Raw genomic sequence first — 21975 nt, 5'->3', positions numbered from 1 at the left:
AAAAATTCCTCCATTCTCAAGGCACCAGTAAGGTACGTCAAGCAATTGCTGCTCCCCTGGTGGTTTGATATTGTCGATAATGTGTTTTGCATATTCCCCAGGCAGAATGTTGGTTAACTTGTCTGCATCCCAAGCTCCTGTATGCATAACATCAGTAACATTGTTAACTGATTCATCAATGTAAAAGCCATCAGGTGTGTTGAAGTATAATGCTCCCAATCCAGTCCAGTTGTCAAACCAAAAAAGCGAAGATCCCATTTTCAGACGCCACCTAATTTGATGTTCTATAATGTCCCGACATTCCAGCATTCGTCTCCAAACATGCGAACCTTTTTTCCAAGGTACTACAATGGGATTTAATTTTTTGCAGTATTTTTGGGACATGAAAGAGCTCCATAAAGTTGGTTTTGTCCTGAAGTTCCACCAGAGCTTACAAAAAAGAGCTTTTGCAACATCGTGTAGAGATCGAAAACCTGCTCCTCCTTCTTCATAAGGTCGACATAGAGTACTCCATGATGCCCAGTGCCTCCTTTTGCCACCAATAGAGCTACTCCAAAAGAATTGTGCGAATATCTTGTGTAGCTTGTTAATGACAAATGGAGGTGGATTCATTACTGATAAGAGATGGATAGGCATGCTTTGTAGGACATGTTTGATTAAAATTTCCCTACCACCAATCGATAATAATTTTTCTTTCCATGCTTGCAATTTGTCCATGACTTTATTGATCAAGCCATCATAGTATTCCATTTTCCTTCGAGTGTAGAAAATTGGGCATCTAAGGTATATGAAAGGGAATTCCTGCTTGCAAATACCCGTGATTCTTTGAACCTTATTTACAACATCTTTAGGTGAAGAATCATGCATGTAGACTGCTGATTTTGACTTATTAATGAGTTGTCCAGAAGCTTTTTCATATGCTGCCAAAATCCCAACTAGCAGCTGCAACGACTTAGCATCTGAAGAAGAAAAAATTATAGTGTCGTCGGCGTATGCTAGATGGTTTATTTTTGGACTCCACTTTGGCATTCCAAAGCCATAGAAGTATAAATTAAGGTGCAAATCATTTAACGCCCTTGAAAACGCCTCAACTGCAAGTATGAATAGGGTTGGTGATAGAGGGTCTCCTTGCTTGACGCCCCTAGTAGACTTGAAAAATCCATGTGGCTGACCGTTGATGAGAACGGTGTACCAATTGTTAGGCACAATTCCATAAACCAAGTCAATAAATGTTTCATAGAAACCCATTTGCCTCAGGACTTTAGTGAGGAATAACCAAGAATCATAGGCTTTCATCATATCTAGTTTAATCACTACGTTTGGTCCGGGCTTCGATCTCAGTCTAATATCAGTGATTATCTCTTGAGTGAGGAGCACATTTTCAACTATGTTTCGACCCTTTACAAACCCCGCTTGTTCGTCAGAAATAAGAGTAGGAAGTAGACTAACTAGCCTCTCGTGGATGACCCTTGAAATAACTTTGTTGATGAAATTGCTCAGGCTTATTGGACGTAGATCTGAAAATGTTTGCACTTCTTTCTTCTTTGGTAATAGAACTAGATTTGTATGTGTAACATATCTTGGTAGTTCATGACCATTGAAGAAACTCTTGACCATGTTAAAGACATCGTCACCAATGATATCCCAGCATGAATGGAAAAAAGCTTCTGTGAAACCATCCGGGCCAGCTGCGCTTTCTCCATTTAACCCCATCGTAGCCTGTTGGACCTCATCTTTTGTGGGCTGCTTCATCAACTGAATGTTCTGCTCCGTTCCTACTAATTTTGGAACATGACCTATAATTTCAAAATCAGATGGACATCTTTCTACATGGAACTGTTCTTTAAAGAAATGAACTGCTTCTTCTGCGATTTGAGTATTGTCATCTATCCAGATTCCATCTCTGTTTTGAATCCCTTGTAGCTGCAATCTCTTCCTTCTGCCGTTGACTTGAGCGTGAAAGAATTTAGTGTTTCTATCTCCATCTTTGAACCAAGCCATCCCTGCCTTTTGTTTCCAAAATTGTTCCTCAAGAGCAAGAAATTTGATAAGTTGTGCTTGAACTTTACACAGTCTTTCCCTATTTGCCCGAGTTGGATTTATTTCAAATTGAGCCTAATGAACCTTGACTACCTCTTCCAAACTAGATATCTTCTTGAAAATATCTCCATATGTTGACTTGCTCCATTGTGACAGTCCTTTTTTCACTTTTTTCATTTTGTGGTTGAATAAAGTGAAAGGATTTGCTTCAAAATCTGCGTTCCAATTTTCATTGACCACATCTTTAAACGTCGGATGTTTTGTCCAAAAATTGAGAAATCTGAAGGATTTCTTTACCACAATCGATTCAAGATTACATTTTAGCAACATGGGACAATGGTCGGATCCAGTTTTTGGCAGATGAGTGACTTCTATTCCAGGGAACATTTGTTGGAAATCAATGTTAGCCATACATCTGTCAAGTCTTTTGAAAATGCAATCTTCCTCCGCTCTTCCATTCCACCAAGTATATATACTTCCCTTGAATCCCAAATCAAATAGATTACAGGTGTTCATGCAATGTCGGAAATCGTCTACTTCATTCAAAGTCACTGGACGTCCCCCAAACTTCTCCTCATCATCCCATATGACATTGAAGTCACCTCCAACAAGCCAAGGAACATCCATATCTGCTGCCATTGCGTATAATGAGTCCCAAAGCTCTATTCTTTCTATTGCATCACACTTGGCATTGACCAAAGTAACATTTTGGACAATGCGTGTTTCTGTATGAGTCATTTGTAATGTCAGCTGCTGCTCCATGTCATATAGAATTGTGACGTCGTACAGTTCGTCAACGAAAGCCCACACCTTATTTGAAATGTTAGAAAATGCTTTAGAAAAACCTATCTGTCTTCTGTATAATTCCAGCTTTGAACCATCCTGCATTGGTTCCATGAGACCAACAAAATCGAAATCATGTTGTCTATGCATTTTTACGAGCCTATCAAAGGCTCGCTGCGTATTGATGGATCTAATATTCCAAATAATTGAATCCATTAACAATTATTTGATTTAGAACAACCTCGTCGAGTTTGGATCCCAGCAGTAGGCATGCTAGAATTGTTTCTGTTAATCTTTCCTTTCTTTCCTTTTGCAGCAGATTTAACTTTGGCTATATGAGTTGGAGAGATATCACCTTTTCTTGCCACATTGATGAAATTTTGAGTTGTTGATTCCTCATCTAAATCTCTTCCATTTCCCAGAATGTTTTCATCTTCTTTTTCTTGATTCATAACTGGTCTTGCCAATTCATGAGAGGGACGGCTTGTCATTACGCCTTTGGAATCATTATACTCGAGTATCCTCACCCTACTGTTATCACCAAACTCTTTTTGATTGTCAGTTTTTTTAATCATCCCCTGTTCCCCTTCAACGTTGCATTTTGATCCATCCAACTTATCATTTTTGCCCAAGTGCATTGAGGCGCCTGTAATTGTTGTATCTGCTTGTTTCCTGGCTTCACTGCATTCTGCAGCATGATTTTCCTCCTCTGGTATGTTTTTTGCCTTTTCTCTGTTTTGAAACAGAGTATTTGCTCTGTTTGGAGCTCTAGTATGTTCTGCTACAACAGCTGCATTATCATTTACACTTTGATCTTCCTCCTCTATGACCTCCTGATCAGCTTCAGCTTCTTCATTAATTCCTTTTGGAATTTCTCCTTCTTCAGAATCCTCCTCCGTTTGATCCTCCCAAAGCTTGCCACTAGTCAGAGCTAGTATGTCCTTCTCATTCACTTGTTCCGATGATCCATATGTGTCTTGAGATGGGATATCCTGACACGAGTGATTAGTGGTAACTAACTTGCTTCCAAAGATCTTATTAGCCCATTGTGCTGTGGACTCTTGTTTTCTATGCTTTTGATGCTCATTCTCTTTAGTAGAAAGATTAAAAGTAATAGCATTTGGATTTAACTGATTTGCATCTTTTGACAACTGTTTTGTACGAGCATCATAGTTTGGAATTTGAGTGCTAGCATCTGCAGTTGGAATCAAATTGCCATTTGGTTCCATGTTAGCTCTATTTTCGACAGCAGAGGTTTCCCCTATCAACATCAGATTATTTCCTTCATTGTCATCAGTTTTTTCCATTTCTAAGACTGCAAAGCTATTCCGAATCTGAACATGGTCTGCCTGCTCTTCTTCGATCTCCACCAATGCCAAAACATTTATCATGTGATTCTCCTTGGTTGCAGCAGTCAATGCCATTGTCTCATGTCCTGTTTTTGTTTGAACACAATTCTCATTATTGACAGGCTTCACACGCTTATCCTTCACCTCTATCCATTGTCCTCCTACCTGTCCAGTAGGCTTTTGACCTGTGAAGATCGCCAAAGTTCCTGTAGCAGTAGCCTTATCTTTAGACTTATTCTGAGTATGTGAAGTGTCATCGTCCACTCCTTGCATTTTAGTCACATTGTCATTATCTTCCAGCTGATTGGCATCTCTTATTGCATTCAATAATTGCCTTGCATCCCCCTAAAGCTGTTCAAAGCTTATCTCATCCAAATCAGTTCGACTAATTTGCTCTGTATTTTCCTTTGCATTTTTATTTCTTCCTTTCATCGCGCGACATGAAATTTCATCATGCCCTTGGTGCTTACAACATGTACAGTAAAGAAGGGACTGGAAGAAAATATTTTTGGATTTTTTTTTTGAAAATTGGGGTCGAAACCGATGAGGTTTGCCTACGTATCTCACATCCGGTGAGAATCAGACCCGCGTAGTTCGGTCCGATAAACAAACTTCTTTTGAAAACAAGACTCTTTTCTCATTGGCAAATAAGACTAACTAAAACCCTTTTTTTTTTCTCTTTTTCTTTTCTTTTTTTTCTTTTTCTCAAAAAATTCGGCAGAGTTTCGACACTACTAGTTTTTCAAAGCAGGTGATTTAACTCTTTTTAACCCTCGTACTTCTATCTCTCTTTCCTAAAAATATACAAAAACCGGTCAGCATGCATCTCCGAAGCAAATAAATGCACAAGTAGAAGCAAGTACGATGCATCAGGATGGTCTTCTGTCATTTTGGTACACCTGTCCTAGACAGACTCAACCCCTGTGTTGAGCCTCCAAAGTCAAATGCACGTGATGCAAACAAACGTTCCTACTAGGGATCCAGCATGAAGCTGAGTTATTCTAGGTTCATAACCTAGGTATTTGTTCTAGACTATGTACCCGAGTGGACAACTCGAGTCGAGGAGGGGGCTACGTACCGGGGACCCGCGAGATCGTTCGGCTTTGTAACTTGTCCGGCCTCTTTCTTATTTCAGGTATTGACACTAACAGAATAGGGAGTCTCGACCAACAAGCTCCTCCCCGGAGGTAAGAAGAGAAGGGTTTCGACACAGTTTATATACAGTTCATATAATATCAAAGCGGTAAAAGCAGCATTTAGCATCTTAGGCCCAAACATGTAAAAATCAGATAATAAACAATGCCAAATGTAGCAATTCATCTAAGCTCGAATTCTGAACCCTGAATTAGAGATTCTGGGTTCGTTCCCCAGCGGAGTCGCCAGAGCTGTCACACCTCCTTTTTGCGCGCCTACCCCGAAGGATAAATGCGTGAGGGAATTTTTCCAATTTAAGTGACAATATTCGAAATGGGATTATTTATTTAATTCAGAGTCGCCACTTGGGAAAGGTTTGGCTTTTGGTGTCCCAAGTCACCGGTTTATCTTGAATCCCAATTCGAGGAAAATATTCGACTTTCCAAATGAAGTCTGCCAACCAGAAATTCTAAGTAAGGAATTCTGTTGACTCGAGGGAAGGTGTTAGGCACCCCCGAATCCCGTGGTTCTAGCACGGTCGCTTAAATTGTTGTAATGGCTAAATATCTGATTTTTATACATGTTATGACTTGTGTGCTCTTATTAAGTTTAACCGCTATTATTATTATTTTTTAATAGAATTGCAACGTCGTGAAAATGCATCTCGAACCACGTCACAATCAATGCACCCGTGGTTGTTAATACGTTCTGACTCCGTTGAGATTTGGATTTGGGTCACATAAATGCGCACCCATACTTAGGGAAGTAATTTTATTAAAAGACACGCTCTAAGCGATTGGCGTATCGTTATTTAGGGTAGGGCCGTGAAACTTTGCTAAACGGACCGTCCCCGGAGTCTAAGTAAACTTTACAAACACGTATAGAGGGCCCCGCAACTTGTGCATTTTTTGGCGAGGCTCGTCTCATTTGTTGTTTTGTTTCAAAAGAATTGCAACGTCATGGAAACGCATTTCAAACCACGTCACAATCGATGTACCCGTGATTGGTCAACGCATTTCGACTTCGTTGGGATTTGGATTTGGGTAACATAAATGTACACCCGTATTTAAGAAGGTAAGATTAATTAAGGTGTGTCCTAAAGAGACTAACGTATTGTTATTTTAGGAAGAGGTCGTGAAAATTCGCTAAAATGGCCAACTCTGAAGTCCAACCAATTATTGTATACGTTTATTGAGAGCCCCGCGATTTGTAACTATTTGGCGAGGCTCATCTCATCTTTATTTAAGGCCAAATCCTAAAAGACTATGATTTTTCTGTTTATTCTTGTCTCAAAATAAAGAAAAGGCCTGAACTAACTAGCATGCTCAGGTATCATCATTTCAATTAATATGTCAAGGTCAAATAAGCCCTCAAATCATTGGGCCTTAACTGGATTTCCATTCAAAAGAAACTGCGCCAGCTTACAGTCGACATATTTATTCACAAAAATAAGCTTGTATGTGCATAACTAGGCTAAACTTTGGTATTTACATGAGCATGTACACATGGAGATTTGGTGTTTCTGATTGTATAAAATTAACCCATACTTTTACGTTTCTTTGCAGCGAAGATTGGGACAGATAAAAGTAATCTACGTGCGATTTTTACCTTTTAAACAAACCTACAATTTATGTAAATGGGTTCAGTATCAGACTATGAAGCATGGAATCAATACAGTTTCTCGTTAATTCACAGAATTAAAGTTAAGGGCCCATTCAATGTTTATGCTTGATCAGACTTTAGTTCAACTAAAGTTTACACAATCAGCGCCAACCATACTGAATCTGTTATCATTACATATTACACTACATCAATAATGTCCCAACAGTTCCAAAACAGTCTAACAAAAGTCCAAATTAAACGGCCAGGGTTTGTATGCACATGAATTGGAATCGAATTATATTAGACTGTAATATCTATTTGGCTATTACTACATAACAATCCAAACAAACACATTTCAAGAATCAAGTATGCGAACATCTCTTATTTCATCTTCCCTTCAAAGTTACATCAAAAACTTAATTCGAGTGTGTACTTGGATGTTGAAACACAACAACAAGAAGAAGAAGAAGAAGAAGAAGAAGAAGAAGAAGAAGAAGAAGAAGAAGAAGAAGAAGAAGATCAGCAACAACAATATGGCAGCAGTAACACAACAAATAACAACAGCAACAACAACAGTATCAACCAGGCAGAATAAATCCCAGTGAACGAAACAGAAATAAAGCAATGAAGCAGTACCAATATCCACCAAAACAGACTCGGGAGACTCAGTTGAGACCCGAAAATACCAATGTTAATCACAGGCAGAAACAGGAGAATCCGAAACAATAGTGGAACAGTAGTTTCTGATTTTCGAACAATCAAAGAAAGAAGCTTGAAGCTTCAATGGAACAATATCAGTTAGTGCTGATTTCACATAGTGAAAGAAAACAGAATTTTCCAGCTTCAATGGAACAACAGAGGTTTTTCTTTTGCCCCATTTTTTGCTTATTGTCTATCTAGGATTGAAGTCAAGAAATGAGCTGCCTGGTTCCAAAAAATAGACTGCCCTTGGTTCTAACCCCCCATTTCTTGCCCGAAATCCAGTCTATTTAAAGACTAGAGCTGTCCCTTTTTTCATTCAAACATTTCACTTTTAGCCTGTTTTATTCCCTCCTCATGTGCATTTCTACCTTTTTATCATTGAACCCATGCTATTCCTGATTTCCCACCAGTAAAGTCACTAAGCCAACTCAAGTAGTACCCTTTTTGACTAGTTAATTCAAAAATCTGTCAATCTTTTAACTGGCCATTTCTATTTTAAAATTAAACCCCATGCTCTTTCTGATTTCCAGACACTAAAGGCACTTAACAACATTATCACTCCCACTATTGATCCCTATTTTATTCATTAGCTTAGTGGTATATTAGCATTAAACTGACAGACCATTAAAACTTGAACAATTTGCAGGTTTCTAACATCCCAACTAATTGACGACATTTATCCAATCGACTATATGAATTACAACGTACAAGTCAATAGCTAATGATCAGAATCGAACAGTACACATAAGTGATTCAAGTTGTACTGACAAAACAAAGAATTACCCTGGAAACTAATTAATCAATCAAACTCATTCCAATCGATTATATAGTTTAAACACATACACTTATCAATAAACAGACGAAAATTTCGACCAAATAAAAGGTCTGATTTGGAGAAGAAAAAGAACAAAGCAAAGAAATTGGAAATAAAATCATTCTAAACAACAAACGAACAACAGAACAAACAAACAAAAATAGATCAAACAGAAAGGGAGAAAGAATACCTCAAGTAACTAGGTGAACCAGGTCCGAACTCAGACTCGACCTTTTTGAGGTCGAATAGACCTTAATCAAGTGTTCTCAACGGAGAACACTTCGACTAAGGTCTATTAGACCCTCAAACCTCTGCTAATTTGGACAAATTCCTGGTTTTTGGATTTCTAGGGTTCTTGGGGCTCAGATTAGGGGTTCGAGCTTTTCTGGTTCGATTCGAACCAAACCAGGCTTGATTTGGTCACGAGGGAGGTCAGGGGAGTAACTGGTGTGCATTTGGGATCGGTTAGTATAAGTTGAGGTTTGGCTCGAATCTTCTGATGAAGATTCGAGACGATGTAGGTTGATTCGAACCAAACGGTTTGCAGATTCGTGTCCAGGGGGTCGAGGTGCACTAGGGGTGTTAATTTGGTGGTCACCGGCATCGTTGCCGCCAGGTTTATGGTGAGGGAATGGAAGGGCGGCGCTAGGGTTCGTAAGGGGGAGTTCGTCTCTGAGTTCAGAGAGACGAGAATGAGAGAGGGGGGGTCTGGCTTAGGGGGGCGTGGGGTAAGGGATTGGGGTCATATAGTTAGGGGGAAATTTGATCTGGGCCGTTAGATCATTCAAGATCAATGGCCTGGATTGATCAACTTAATGGAAATGATGCCGTATGGGTTAAGTGAGACCGATGGGTCTTTGGGTGAGACGGGTCGGGTTAAGGCGTGGGTATGGAGACGTGATCTTGGCCATTGATCAATCTGAGATCAACGGCCCAGATCAAGTATGATCAAAACGACGCCGTTTGGACGTCTTTGAGATTGACTGATCTGGACCGGGCAAAAAACAGTGCTTTGGGCCCGATTTGGGTCCAATTTAAATGGCCCGATTCCGATTTGTCCAATTTTAACTCATTTCTTTTCTTCTTTTAATTCCTTTTCTAAATACTAATCTACCAAAAATCCTAAAATAAGTTGTAAAACTACAATTATATTAAAAAGACATTAATTGACTCACACAAGATCAAATAGTAGTTAAACAAAATCATACCATTAAACAATAAAATGACAGAATTACCAAAATAATATTTTTGTGATTTTCATTCATTTAAAAACCAAATACGATTTAATTAATTCCTAATAGTAGAATAAGATCCTAAATTTACACGCAACATATTTTTTTGTATTTTTTAATTAATAAAAATAAACAATCACAGACAAAAATTACAAATAACTATCCAAAAATGCCACGCAAATTCTCAAAATTATACACAAAGACAATTTGTTTTATTTTTCGATTTCTTTTGGAGTAATTGTCGTGGAAGCAAAAATCACGTGCTCAGAACAAGGACAAAGGAACGTTGAGTTATAAATTGATTAAAATTAATCTGTATAACTCCTTGATTAAAATAATAGGTACACTATTTCAAGGATCGATAATTCAAATTTTCCAAAAAGATTGAAAGAGCACATATCACAATTATATTATATTCTAGTCGTATATTGGGCTATGCACAGCCATGTGATGGAGAGTTTTAAATTTTCATTAAATCTGAACTTAAGTTTGATAAACAAATATTTGTTTATTAATTGTCACTCTCCTTTCCTATTCGTAGCTCCTCGGTTTCATTTTAATCTTTTAGTCCAAAGCCATAAAGTTAAAGAACCACAGCCATTAATCTATTAACTACATCTTCTTGACAACAATTGAAGCTCTACCGCAGAGGAAGCTAGAAGATTAAAAGCACTTCGTATTATTTTCTGAATCATTATTAGGTACTCTAAATCTTCTTCACAACAATTATTAATTGTTTCAAATTTCATTTCTTTTCTAGTTAATTAACCCTATGTTACTCCCTCTCTCGACAAAGCTGATTTCAACCTGGCCTTAGTTTCATTTAAGCTGACCCTGGCACTACTGTTTCCGTCTGCCTAAATCTTTGGTGGACAAAGTAACCCGGTATTTATGTTGGTGGGAGGTAGCATATACCTGGCCTTAATTTCATTCCAACCGACCCTGACACCACCATTTGGATCTGCCTAACCCTTGGTTTCAAAGTAACCCGATGTCCGTGTCGGTGGGTGGTAGCAGATACCTGGCCTTAATTTCATTCAAACTGACCCTGACACCACCATTTGGATCTGCCTAACCCTTGGTTTCAAAGTAACCCGATGTCCGTGTCGGTGGGTGGTAGCAGATACCTGGCCTTAATTTCATTCAAACTGACCCTGACACCACCATTTTCATAAACTTAAACCTTGGTGGACAATGTAACCGCTATCTGTGTTGGTGGGAGGTAGCAGATATGTGACCTTAGTTTCATTCAAGCCGACCCTAACACCACCATTTCGATCGGCCTAACCCTTAGTGGACAAAGTAACCCGATACCTGTGTTAGTGGGAAGTAGCAGATATACCTGGCCTTACTTTCATTCAAGCGGTCCCTGACACCACCGTTTTCTTTTACCTAAACCTTGGTGAACAAAGTAACCCGGTACCTGTATTGGTGGGAGGTAGCAGATACTTGGCCTTAGTTTCATTCAAGCTGACCCTGAAACCACCGTTTCCATCTGCCTAAACTTTGGTGGACAAAGTAACCCGGTACCTATGTTGGTGGGAAGTAGCAGATATACCTGGCCTTAGTTTCATTCAAGCGGTTCGTGACACCACCGTTTCCATTTTCCTAAACCTTGGTGGACAAAGTAACCCGGTACCTGTATTGGTGAGAGGTAGCAGATACCTGGCCTTAGTTTCATTCAAGCTGACCCTGAAACCACCGTTTTCATCTGCCTAAACCTTGGTAGACAAGGTAACCCGGTACCTGTGTTGGTGGGAGGTAGTAGATACCTGTGCTTAGTTTCATTCAAGCTGAGCGTGACACCATTGTTTCCATCTACCTAAACCTTGGTGGACAAAGTAACCCGATACCTGTATTGGTGGGAGGTAGCAGATATCTGGCCTTAGTTTCGTTCAAGCTGACCCTGAAACCACCATTTCGATCTGCCTAAAACTTGGTGGACATAGTATCTGGTATCTGTGTTAGTGGGAGGTAGCAGATACCTGACCTTAGTTTCATTCAAGCTGACCATGATACCACCGTCATAAACAAAATTATTCTTTCGATTCTAGGTCTAGTAGACTATTAAACTTTGATTTCTTTGTCAATTTATCAAATTGTATGACGAGCAATCAGTTCTAACATAGTTATATTTACTTCCAACAGCAGTATAAGACTGAGCTAATTGACATGGAGAACGTTCCGACTAGTCAAGGAACTCCTGCTCATGCAATGGCTTCCACCCAACGTAGTCATCCATCAATTGATGAGGAACCTGTTGGTTTTGAGGATGACACAGAAAGTATAATTCAACAGCTGACTGGAGGAACAAAGGAACTAGACATTGTCTCGATTGTTGGAATGCCTGGACTCGGCAAAACAACTTTGGCTAGAAAGGTGTTCAATCATTTTATTGATAGTAAACACTTTGACGTTCGAGCATGGTGCTCTATTTCCAAAGACTATAGTTTGAGGAAGGTGTTCTCTGAGATTCTTAAACAAGCTATAGGTGATATAGATGGTATCAGAGATAAAGACATGCCTGACAAGTTGCACAAGAGTCTAATGCGCAAGAGATATCTTATTATATTAGATGATATATGGGAAGTTAAGGCATGGGAAGAGTTGCGATTATCTTTCCCACAGGATGAAAATGGAAGCAGAATATTGGTGACAACTAGAGATGAAGAGGTGGCTAGACAGCTTAAGCATCACAGTAATCCATATTTTCTTCGATTTCTAAGCGTAGATGAGACCTGGGAATTACTTCAAAAGAAAGTTTTTCAAGGAAAGATCTGTCCACCTAAGCTACTCGAAGCAGGATTACGAGTTGCCGAAAGCTGCAAGGGATTACCTCTTGTGATCGTCTTGACTGCTGGAATTATTGCAAAGAAAAGGCAAGTCTCTTTGTGGCTTGAAACTGCTAATGATTTAAGTTCCCATGATTTAGAAGAGCAAAGCATGAAGATAATAGAATCAAGTTATGACCATTTGGAAGACCATTTAAAAGCTTGCCTTCTTTACATGGGATTGTTTCCAGAAGACTACACATTTCCGGTGTCCGACTTGCTAAAATTATGGATAGCTGAAAGCTTTGTACAGAACATAGATACAGAGAAATGTATGGAGGAAGCTTCTAAAATTTGCTTGAATGATCTAGTGAACAGAAGCCTTGTAGTGGTTACTAAAAGGAGAGATAACGGTGAGATGAAGTATTGCACTATTCATGATGTAGTGCGTGAGTTTTGCTTGAGAAAACTTACAAAAGAAAAGTTTATGCAGCACATAGTCCCGTTCGATCCATACCAACCTTTAGATGCAAAGGAACCTCGGTTATGCATGTATGTCCATGACGATCTTGTCAAACAATTGGTGCAGTGTGAATATTCGTTGGATAAGATTCCAATGTTGGCAGGCTTGAATGGAGGGACGTCTTTGGCTCGATGTCAAAGATCTGTCGAGTTTATTGCTCATCCAACATTCTGCCCATGGGACCATACAAGTCTTTTCTCTTTACTTGATAACTTTAGACTTATTCGGGTGTTGAATTTGTTGGATATCTACTTGGAAAGTTGTTGGGATATGGCAATGCAAGCAGTACCTTACTTGAGGTATCTTGCAATTTTTACCAAAGAATTTGATTTTCGGTGGGTATCACACCTACTCGATCTACAAACCTTGAGGGTGGTGCGGAAAGATTCAAGTAACCATATACTTAAGACATCACCTGCTATTTGGAAAATGCATAAACTAAGGCATCTGGATATACAGGACTTTTCCTTCACATGGGAAGACAAAGATCGAGTAATTTTTGAAGAATTTTCAGAAACTGTCTTACCAAGCTTGAAGACTTTTGGCAAGTGTTGGATATACTTAGCTGATATGACTCCAGAGTTCTGGTGGAGATTTCCAAATATTGAACAACTCAACCTCCACTTTGTTGAACCCATACATTATTCCATTAATGCCAAACCAGAAGTTGATATCTTGAATCTTGAACAACTCCCACTCCAATCTCTCGAAATCCGTTTCTCGACCTACATATCCATTGGATTGAGTGACTGTGTTATCTTCCCTTCAAATTTAAAGGATTTGTCCCTTCACAGTATTTTCCTAACAGATAAATTTGTTTCAAATATTGCAAGACTGCAAAATCTTGAGAGACTGAAACTAAATAGGATATACTTCAGGCCCAGGGGTAGAGGATATAGCAGATGTTGGGATGTTAGTAATTACAAGTTTCAAGCACTCAAAGTGTTGAAACTACACTTTGTTACTATGACAGAATGGTGCTCTTCAGATACATCCTTTCCTGTGCTTGAGAAATTAGTTATAGATTACTGTTGGCGGCTTCAAGATATCCCTTCTAGCTTTGTCTATATCCCAACACTGAAGTTGATTAAACTGAGTTATTGCAGCAAGTCACTTCAGGATTCAGCTCTCAACATTAAAAAACAAGTTGAAGAGTTCACAGGATGTGATAGTCTCCAAGTTCATGCCCCGTATCGTTAAATAAAGGTAAGGCAGCCCGGTGCACTAAGCTGCCGCTATGCTCGGAGTCTGGGGAAGACCGGACCACAAGGACCTATCGTTAAATAAAGGTAACTGATTTCATAATTATGATACATGTGCAAGAAGAAACAAGCTCTGTCCTCAGCTTTTCTGCACCTCTGACATGAAAAAACATTAAGGGGTCGTTTGGTAGGGTGTATAAAATAATGTTGAATAAGTTATATTACTAATGCAGGAATTAGTAATGCAAGCGTTAGTTATGCAGAGATTATTTTTTATCCACGATTTGGTGTGGTGCATTAAAAATTATAATTTATTGCATAATTTAAGAAAATTAGTTGCTTACAAAGATGTCCTCCATATTCTTTAGCTTTAGCGGACTTTAAGGACAATTTTGTCTTTAACCATGCTAATGCATGCATTAATAAACTAGCTATTGCTAATACCATGGTTTGCCATGTACTCTATCTGTTTCAATTTAGATGAGTTAGTTTGACTCGACACGGATTTTAAGAAGAAAAAAAAGAAGACCTTTGAAACTTGTGGTCTTAAACGCTGAAGGGGTAAAAGTTTTGTGGGGCCATGACATTTGTGTGATTATAAAAGCGTTTCATTAAGGGTAAAATGGTAAAATGAAGAGTTTAAAGTTGAATTATTCCAATTGTAGAAATGTGTAGGAAAGTGTGTCATCTAAATTGAAACAGAGGGATATTAGTTATACATAGGATAATACCAAATATGTCCCCAAGGTAGGGGTAAGATCTGCTACACACTACCCTCCCCAGACCCCGTTTGTGGGAATTCATTGGATTTATTGTTGTTTTTCTTGGCGCTTTCTGCTTTTACGTGCTCTTATTTTGTTAATCCAGATCCGCTTGTTTTAATGCATTACTGCTGCTCTTAGTTGCTCAGAGACCATAAAAACCTTGAAAAGATCAAAGACCCACATGACTATACAAAAAATTGCCGCAAAACATTAAACAGAATGGCTTTTCATTTGTGTACAAATGGCAATTAAGACTTAAAAGCATGACAAAAATGAAATTCATATATTGGATAAAGTTACTCGGTATCTGTGCTGGTGGGAGGTAGCAGTTAGCCTATGGAATTAGTCAAGGTGCGGATGCTGGCCTGGACACCACAATTATCCAAAAAAATGAAATCTTCACATAACTGAAACTCAGAAAAAGAAGTCTCTCTTTACTGAGTACGGCTCCCATAATGCAGATTGCTTTGAGATTCTCACTCCAATGTACAATTCTTTCATTCAATGCCTCTAATGGCTCTAACTATTGTAATACAACAATGTTTCTTCTGCTTATAAGTCTGCACATAAGTTGTTTTGTGTGTTGTGTATGTTAATTCCATTTTTTCCCCAGGTAAATCAATATTGATGATTTATCATTCTTTCTCTATTTCCTTCTTTCCATTTCACTTTTTGATTCTTGTAATTTCTTCCTCCTTTTTCTTATTTTTCTACTGCTACATTTCATTCATTCCTTGCCTTAATCCATGCAGGTCTTTGCTTGACTTACTTGGGCTTGTATTTAATGAAGGGACATGGTCAACCCGCTCTCCTATATCTCGTGCCATGCACACTAGGTATGACAATCTAATGTCCACTTAGTTAAAGTTGATGTTTAGTTTTTCATCGTTTTAAAACCTTTATTGTCTAGGAACTTGTGTGGTACTGGGTTTGGTGAGACACGAACTGAAAGACCTTTGGAACAATAGCGATGTATCAAAACAAATGGCTGAAGAACGTCTGGGAAGCACACGTCTTGCAAGCGCTTGATATTGGTTTCGAAAGCTTATTGCATGGGCAAGAAGAATATAAAGGTGACAAACTCAAGCCATTTGGTAAAAGCTGTTAATATATATACAGAGAATTGAAGTTTTCCAAGAGGAATACCTTTTTTTCTTGCCTTATTATGTATAATCATTCATCCCTTTTATTGTTTAACATCCAATTTCAGTACAGCTTTACCTTGATTGTTATGTAACATCACAATAATCACAAAACAGGGAGAATGTTGTAACAAAATGGAGATTATCTCCTTTATCACGTCTCTTTCTGTATATTTCTAGAGAGCACGACCAAATAAGACCCCTAACATCGCCCTTAAGCTCTCTACAAGGGTTTCAAACAATACCATCATCCCGGGCACGAAATCAAGAAGCAATAACACTAGAACGATCCCCACAGCGTAAGTATTGCTATATTGCCTCTCTTTTTCTCTGTAGTTTGAGTTTTGAAATGTATTTAATAGTTAAGAAAATTCTTAATTTCTGGTTTTAAGCACTTAAATATCAAGGAAGGTTGATTAATTGATTTCATAATAGTTAGAACTCACGGGATGGTGATCGGAAGCAGTGAGTTCGAGTTATTTGACTTGTAATAGACTATTTTTAGGTTGTTTCGTGTAGTTTTTGGGCTGTCTATTTTATTGCTGTTAAATGGAGTTTTTGGAGGATAAATGGTGTGGAGAAACACCACATAATGGCAAAATCATGGATTAGTCATTATGTTTGACACTACCATAGTCGTAGTTTTGGATATGAATTGATTGGGGTGTATTGGGTTGTTTTAAGCTAAATATTTATGGATTTCGACTTGTATATACTGTATGAGGTAATTATATTGTGTTCCTACAGGCGCTTAAGGTTATCTTGGCATTAGTTAAGTTAAATGGATGAACTAGACATGAACTAGTGAATAAAGTTGCTAATTAAGAATAATTGGAGTTGTGGATCATTTTCTTTGTTATGGATATATGGTATAAGGCTGGAATTATTGATGAATGACTTCATTATCATGTTAATGATACTATTAAGTTAAAGTAAAAAGTCTATAAGGGATGATATGGGGTATACGAATTCCAATTGGAGCTTGTCGCTCGTCGTAAAATAGTTATGACTTGTTGTTTTATGGTGTCTTGTTATTGATGATATGTATTGCTGGATTTCTCTGGTAATTGTTGTTAGTACATGATATTGGAGGAGGCTCTTGTTACTGGGGAGATGCTATCCGAATTTATATAAACGAGCTACAAGTTTAAGTTGCAGACTTAGCCTTTATTCAATACTGATTTTGAATCTCCTTATGCAATGGTAGATTGAGTTGAGTTGTTTGAAGCGTAGCTTGGGAGGTATTAAGGACTCACCATGGTTAAGGTATGTTAAGGCATTTCCCTCTTTTTTTTGACATGATCTAAAGTGAAATGAATACGCTATTTCATAACGGATCTACTCCTAGAAACTAAGCTTGCCCATGTTGTTCTTTCCTTATAAAGTTATTTTTAGCAAGTGTGTATGATCCTTGAATCCTATAGAAGCTCATATTGATGGTATGATGTCCATAATGTTAATCGAAGGTGCAACGACCTTAAGTCACTCCAAAAGGTTTAGAACATGATTCCATGAGTCTACTATGCATTATATATAGTATCTATTTTACTCTATCGAGCCGCGCTATAGTAGGCCGGGTACGACATCTATTGTGCAACCACTGATTAGTTGGATTTACCGAGCTCCACGTGGCCGGGTACGATTCTACCGAGACTTATGATGACTGAGTATGTTTTTACCGAGTCCTCTTTGAGGCAGAGTACGATATGATGATGATGATGATGCCTACAGAGGTATATATATTTTTTAAAAGTTTATATTTATATATGTATTATGCATTTCATGTCAGTTGCCCCCAGAGGCACGCAGATGTTACAGGTTGTATCTCATCTATCCCTCTTTACATATTGTTCTTGTTTATGCTTTCCTACCTTACATATTCGGTACTTTATTTGTACTGACGTCCCTTTTGCTTAGGGACGCTGCATTTCATGCCCGCAGGTCCTGATTGACAGATTGACAGTCTTCCTAGTAGGCTATCAGCTCAGCGAAAATGTTGGTGCACTCCACTTGCTCCGGAGTTGCCTATTTGGTCAGTATGCTTTGGATATGTATTGATTGGTATGGCGGGCTCTGTCCTGACCTTTATGATTTGATGTACTCTTAGAGGCTTGTAGACAGGTGTCAGGTTTATGGATACTCGTATGGCCTTGTTGGCCTATGTGTTGAGTTTACAAATGATCATGTCGGCCTTATAGGCACGTATGTTACATGTATAAGTTTGTATATAATGTTGGGCTGTCATATGTTGCGTATTCCCATATGTTTTATTCTTGTTATCTCATGACGGGTTTCTGGCTCATTTACTCAAGATAGTATAATAAGAAAGATATGTTATGTTGGTACTCGGTTGAGTAAGGCACCGGGTATCCGTCGCGGCCCTTCAGTTTGGGTCGTGATAGAAGTGGTATCAGAACAGTTTTGTCCTAGGGAGTCTACAAGCCGTGTCTAGTAAAGTCTTGTTTATGGGTGTGTTGTGCACCACACTTATAAGCAGGTGACTACAGGACATTTAGGACTGTCACTCTTTCTTCTTGTTCTAGATCGTGTGCTAGAGCTCAGTTGTAAGAATTCAAACTCCTAAATTTTGTTTTATTCATAATACAGTAATACCTACATTCAGAAAGACAGTTGGTAAGAGATTGAATTTTGATGCGAAAGAGTTGAGTAAGAGGAACTCGATTTTGCATCATTCTTATGATGACTAACTATGAGGTCTTCAGCAGATCATATGTGTACTAAGATGTGTAAGCTTCTTGATAAGGAGCCCTACGACAAGAATATCTATCTACTCGTATGGTAAAAAAAAGGAATAAGAGAATCGGAAAGTAGACACAAGTTTCAGCAAGTAAAACAAGCAAGATGACGAAGGGTACGTGATACCTAATTAATGAAGATTATCAGTATTTACAATTCATGCATAGAAATGCAAGTATTGGGGTTACCTTCAATATTAATGGAGATATATACAATTGACCGCACCCAACTCAGTTATGCCCTATGGGGGCTAACAAATATAGTTTAAGAGAAGAATGTGATATCAAGATTCAGTTCAGGTTAGAGTAACCTAAAATTATGGATGGATTGTCATCATTAACTAATGTTTCCGAAAGATAGTGCAAATGTGGTGATAGATCTTCTTGTGAGATACCCAGATGGTGAACTCTAAAATTGTACAGTCAGATATGAATACTAGAACATTCAGAAATTTCAGAAGATAGGCAATGGGATCCTAGAAGGGAAAAATATTTCCCTTAGTATGACTCCAGCCCCGAGTAAGAAAAAAGGGAAGAATGTTAGGCATTCCGAAGAGCCAGTGATATAAAGCAAGGGCAGCTAAAAGGGAAAGAACTTTTTGTTGAAATTTTCAGGATAAAGTGATAGACAAAAAATATTATCCGGAGAATAAGAAGTGAGTAAATGAAGCATCATGAGTAAGATGTGATATATGGGTTATAATAGTAAATCAAAATATGACACGATGACAGAGTCTATAGTCAAGTGAAGGAAAATACAAGAGGTGACAGACCTTGACGCAATAAAAGAGTATAAGCCATAAAGTCATATCCTTATTTCGAGAAATGAGTTGGTGACTTCAACGTGATTACCAGAAGGAAAGATTAGACCCCATAGTAATAAAAATCAGTATGGGCTGGTGAACAAGATAAACTGAACATGAATTAGGGATTGAAGGATTTTGTAATGGTTGATATCATGAGGATTTCAGAGATAACATTTTGACAATAATAGAATGGACAACAAAATAATAACCTTTAAGGTTCATTCAGGAAGATGTTTCCCTAAAGCAAGCATGTGGAGCAGAGTTAAGCTTAAGGGAGTAAGTGTGCCAGTTACACTAGGTGTCACCCTTGTGCGTAATAAATTCAATTATCCCCGGTATAGAGAGGTTACCGCAAGGCGAGTAAGATTTTAGTGAAGATGTGAAAAAAGGCTAGGATGAAGAGGTAACTATGAAATAGTAAATGAGGAATCGGTAAAAGGGTGAAAGGAATGAGGTTGCATCTATTCAGATCTTATAGATATGATATGACTCATGAACATTATGCAAGAATGACGCCGGAGGGAAGCGGTAAGGGTTACACACTCGATGAAATTGATAAATAAGTGCAAATGAACACTTGATACATAAGGAGCCAGTGCGAGAGGTAACTTAAGGCAAAGTAAATAACTAAAGAGAGATTACACGGATTATAGATATGAGAATTGGCCAACGAGTGGTTTGTAATTGATTCAGGAAGAGCCAAGTTATGGCTATACAAGAGGTTATAAGCAAATCAACAGATCATGCAAGATAAACGTAGTGAATCCTAATCTAGTAAATTTAGTCTCACAGATATAATGTCGTAACCATGGGAAATATTCAGCTAGGAGTTGGAATACTAAAGGTACTGTATAAGTGTTACGGAAATAATGGAGAGTGTCACTAAGGAGACAATCAAAATTTGAGTTTAGAAGTAACCCTACGAGCACAAGGGCATGAAGGTATGTAACTAAGAATGTTTGTAGGTGAGTAAGAACATCGAAAATTTCTTCGGGTACAGTATAAAAAGATCGTAACTTTACCAGATCGAGAAGGTCTCCTTAAGTACTACAAAGAAAGACAAGCTGAGAAAATAAGGAAGAAGGCTTCAGCTTAAGCATAACGATATAAAGAAGAAATGGTCTTGTAACAACAGTCTCACTACAATATAGTATACACTCCATAAGAAAGTGACACCTATCGTGACTAATGAACGGGAAGTCAAAAATGATATTTGAAATCATATGAGTTATAGGAAATGCAAGCATTGGTGGGCAATAATATAAGCCAAGTATTCGTGCAACAAGTGGCATAATGACCAGGAAAAGTGATTGCTTAGATTTAAAGAACGCTGAGAAGGCACGAAATGAATTATTCAATGGTCATGTCGGCATTATAGGCCCGTATGTTACATGTATAAGTTTGTATATCATGTTGGGCCGTCATATGTTGAGTATTCCCATATGTTTTATTCTTGTTATCTCATGATGGGTTTCTGGCTCATTTACTCAAGATAGTATAATAAGAAAGAAATATTATGTTGGTACTCGGTTGAGTAAGGCACCGGGTGCCCGTCGCGGCCCTTCGGTTTGGGTCGTGACAGAAGCATAAATTAGTATGAAACCTAAATAATGGTATTTTCTATTTAATTTTAAAATTATCGAACTACCATTTCAAATTCAAAAAAGGTATAAGAATTTAACAGAATTTGACATATGAATAAGAAAGAACAAAGAGATTGATGCATTTCAATAACACGTGATAAGAAAGTGATGATACCACTCATTATTTAACATAAATAAATATTGATGCACTTCATAATTCTATTAAGTATTACATTCCACGAGAGAATCCCAAATATTTCTAGGCATTTTCTAAAAGAAAATTCTATATAAAATCTTAAACGTATATATAAAAATTATATATTTATATTGGGTTTGAGTTTTTTTAAGTCAATATCAAACCAAATCAAACCAAACTTAATCGAGTTTTTAATCAGTTTGGTTTGAATTTTTGGTTTGGTGCGATTTTCCAGTTTGGTTTGAACTCCCCTACCTTAGTTTGAGCATCTTTTATTAAATGTATTAAAATATGTCACCTAATTGAGTCCAACTCATAAGTTTTTTTAAAGGCGAAATACATAAACGGTCCCTTCAAATTGTCCACAACGATCAGTTGAACACCTCAACTAAGATTATTTCCAACTAAACACTTCAAGTGGCTATTAAGTAGGTCAAGTAAACACCTGAGTACATCAGACCATATGCGTGAGTTGCACTTGCCGATGCCATGGCAAATGAACCAATTAAAAAATAACACGTGACGCCATAAGAATTTGACACATGTAATTAGCAAAAAAATACTTTTGAAAAAGAA

General features: G+C 38.0%; 2 protein-coding genes across 7 annotated transcripts; one reads left to right on the top strand and one right to left on the bottom strand.

Moving 5' to 3' along the window:
- Nucleotides 1–2115: 2115 nt before the first annotated feature.
- Nucleotides 2116–2973, bottom strand: LOC142161955 (uncharacterized). Its single transcript, XM_075218248.1, has one exon. It carries the CDS (start codon nt 2971–2973, stop codon nt 2116–2118), a length of 858 nt encoding a protein of 285 aa, XP_075074349.1.
- A 7198-nt stretch (nt 2974–10171) lies between these two features.
- Nucleotides 10172–18585, top strand: LOC107784671 (putative late blight resistance protein homolog R1B-12). Of its 6 annotated transcripts, XM_075256900.1 has the most exons (6): nt 10174–10357; nt 11805–14239; nt 15669–15752; nt 15827–15989; nt 17266–17324; nt 18000–18552. In XM_075256900.1, the coding sequence occupies exon 2, from the start codon at nt 11829–11831 to the stop codon at nt 14148–14150; it is 2322 nt and encodes a 773-aa protein (XP_075113001.1). In that variant the 5' UTR covers nt 10174–10357; nt 11805–11828; the 3' UTR covers nt 14151–14239; nt 15669–15752; nt 15827–15989; nt 17266–17324; nt 18000–18552. The 6 variants fall into 6 exon arrangements, 5 of the variants coding, with proteins under 5 accessions (XP_075113001.1, XP_075112999.1, XP_075112998.1 ...); XM_075256898.1 differs by having other exon boundaries at nt 17266–18559; XM_075256897.1 differs by lacking the exons at nt 17266–17324; nt 18000–18552 and adding an exon at nt 16176–16215.
- Nucleotides 18586–21975: the final 3390 nt, after the last annotated feature.

Source organism: Nicotiana tabacum, chromosome 7 (genome assembly GCF_000715075.1).
Source record: "Nicotiana tabacum cultivar K326 chromosome 7, ASM71507v2, whole genome shotgun sequence".
NCBI lineage: Eukaryota > Viridiplantae > Streptophyta > Magnoliopsida > Solanales > Solanaceae > Nicotiana > Nicotiana tabacum.
Note: the sequence above shows the minus strand (reverse complement) of the source record. Positions and strands in the feature narration are given on the sequence as shown.

What these genes read in the sequence shown, in the direction of transcription:
- LOC142161955 (XM_075218248.1), bottom strand. Translation starts at nt 2,973, where the DNA reads ATGCATAGACAACATGATTTCGATTTTGTTGGTCTCATGGAACCAATG.
- LOC107784671 (XM_075256898.1), top strand. Translation starts at nt 11,829, where the DNA reads ATGGAGAACGTTCCGACTAGTCAAGGAACTCCTGCTCATGCAATGGCT.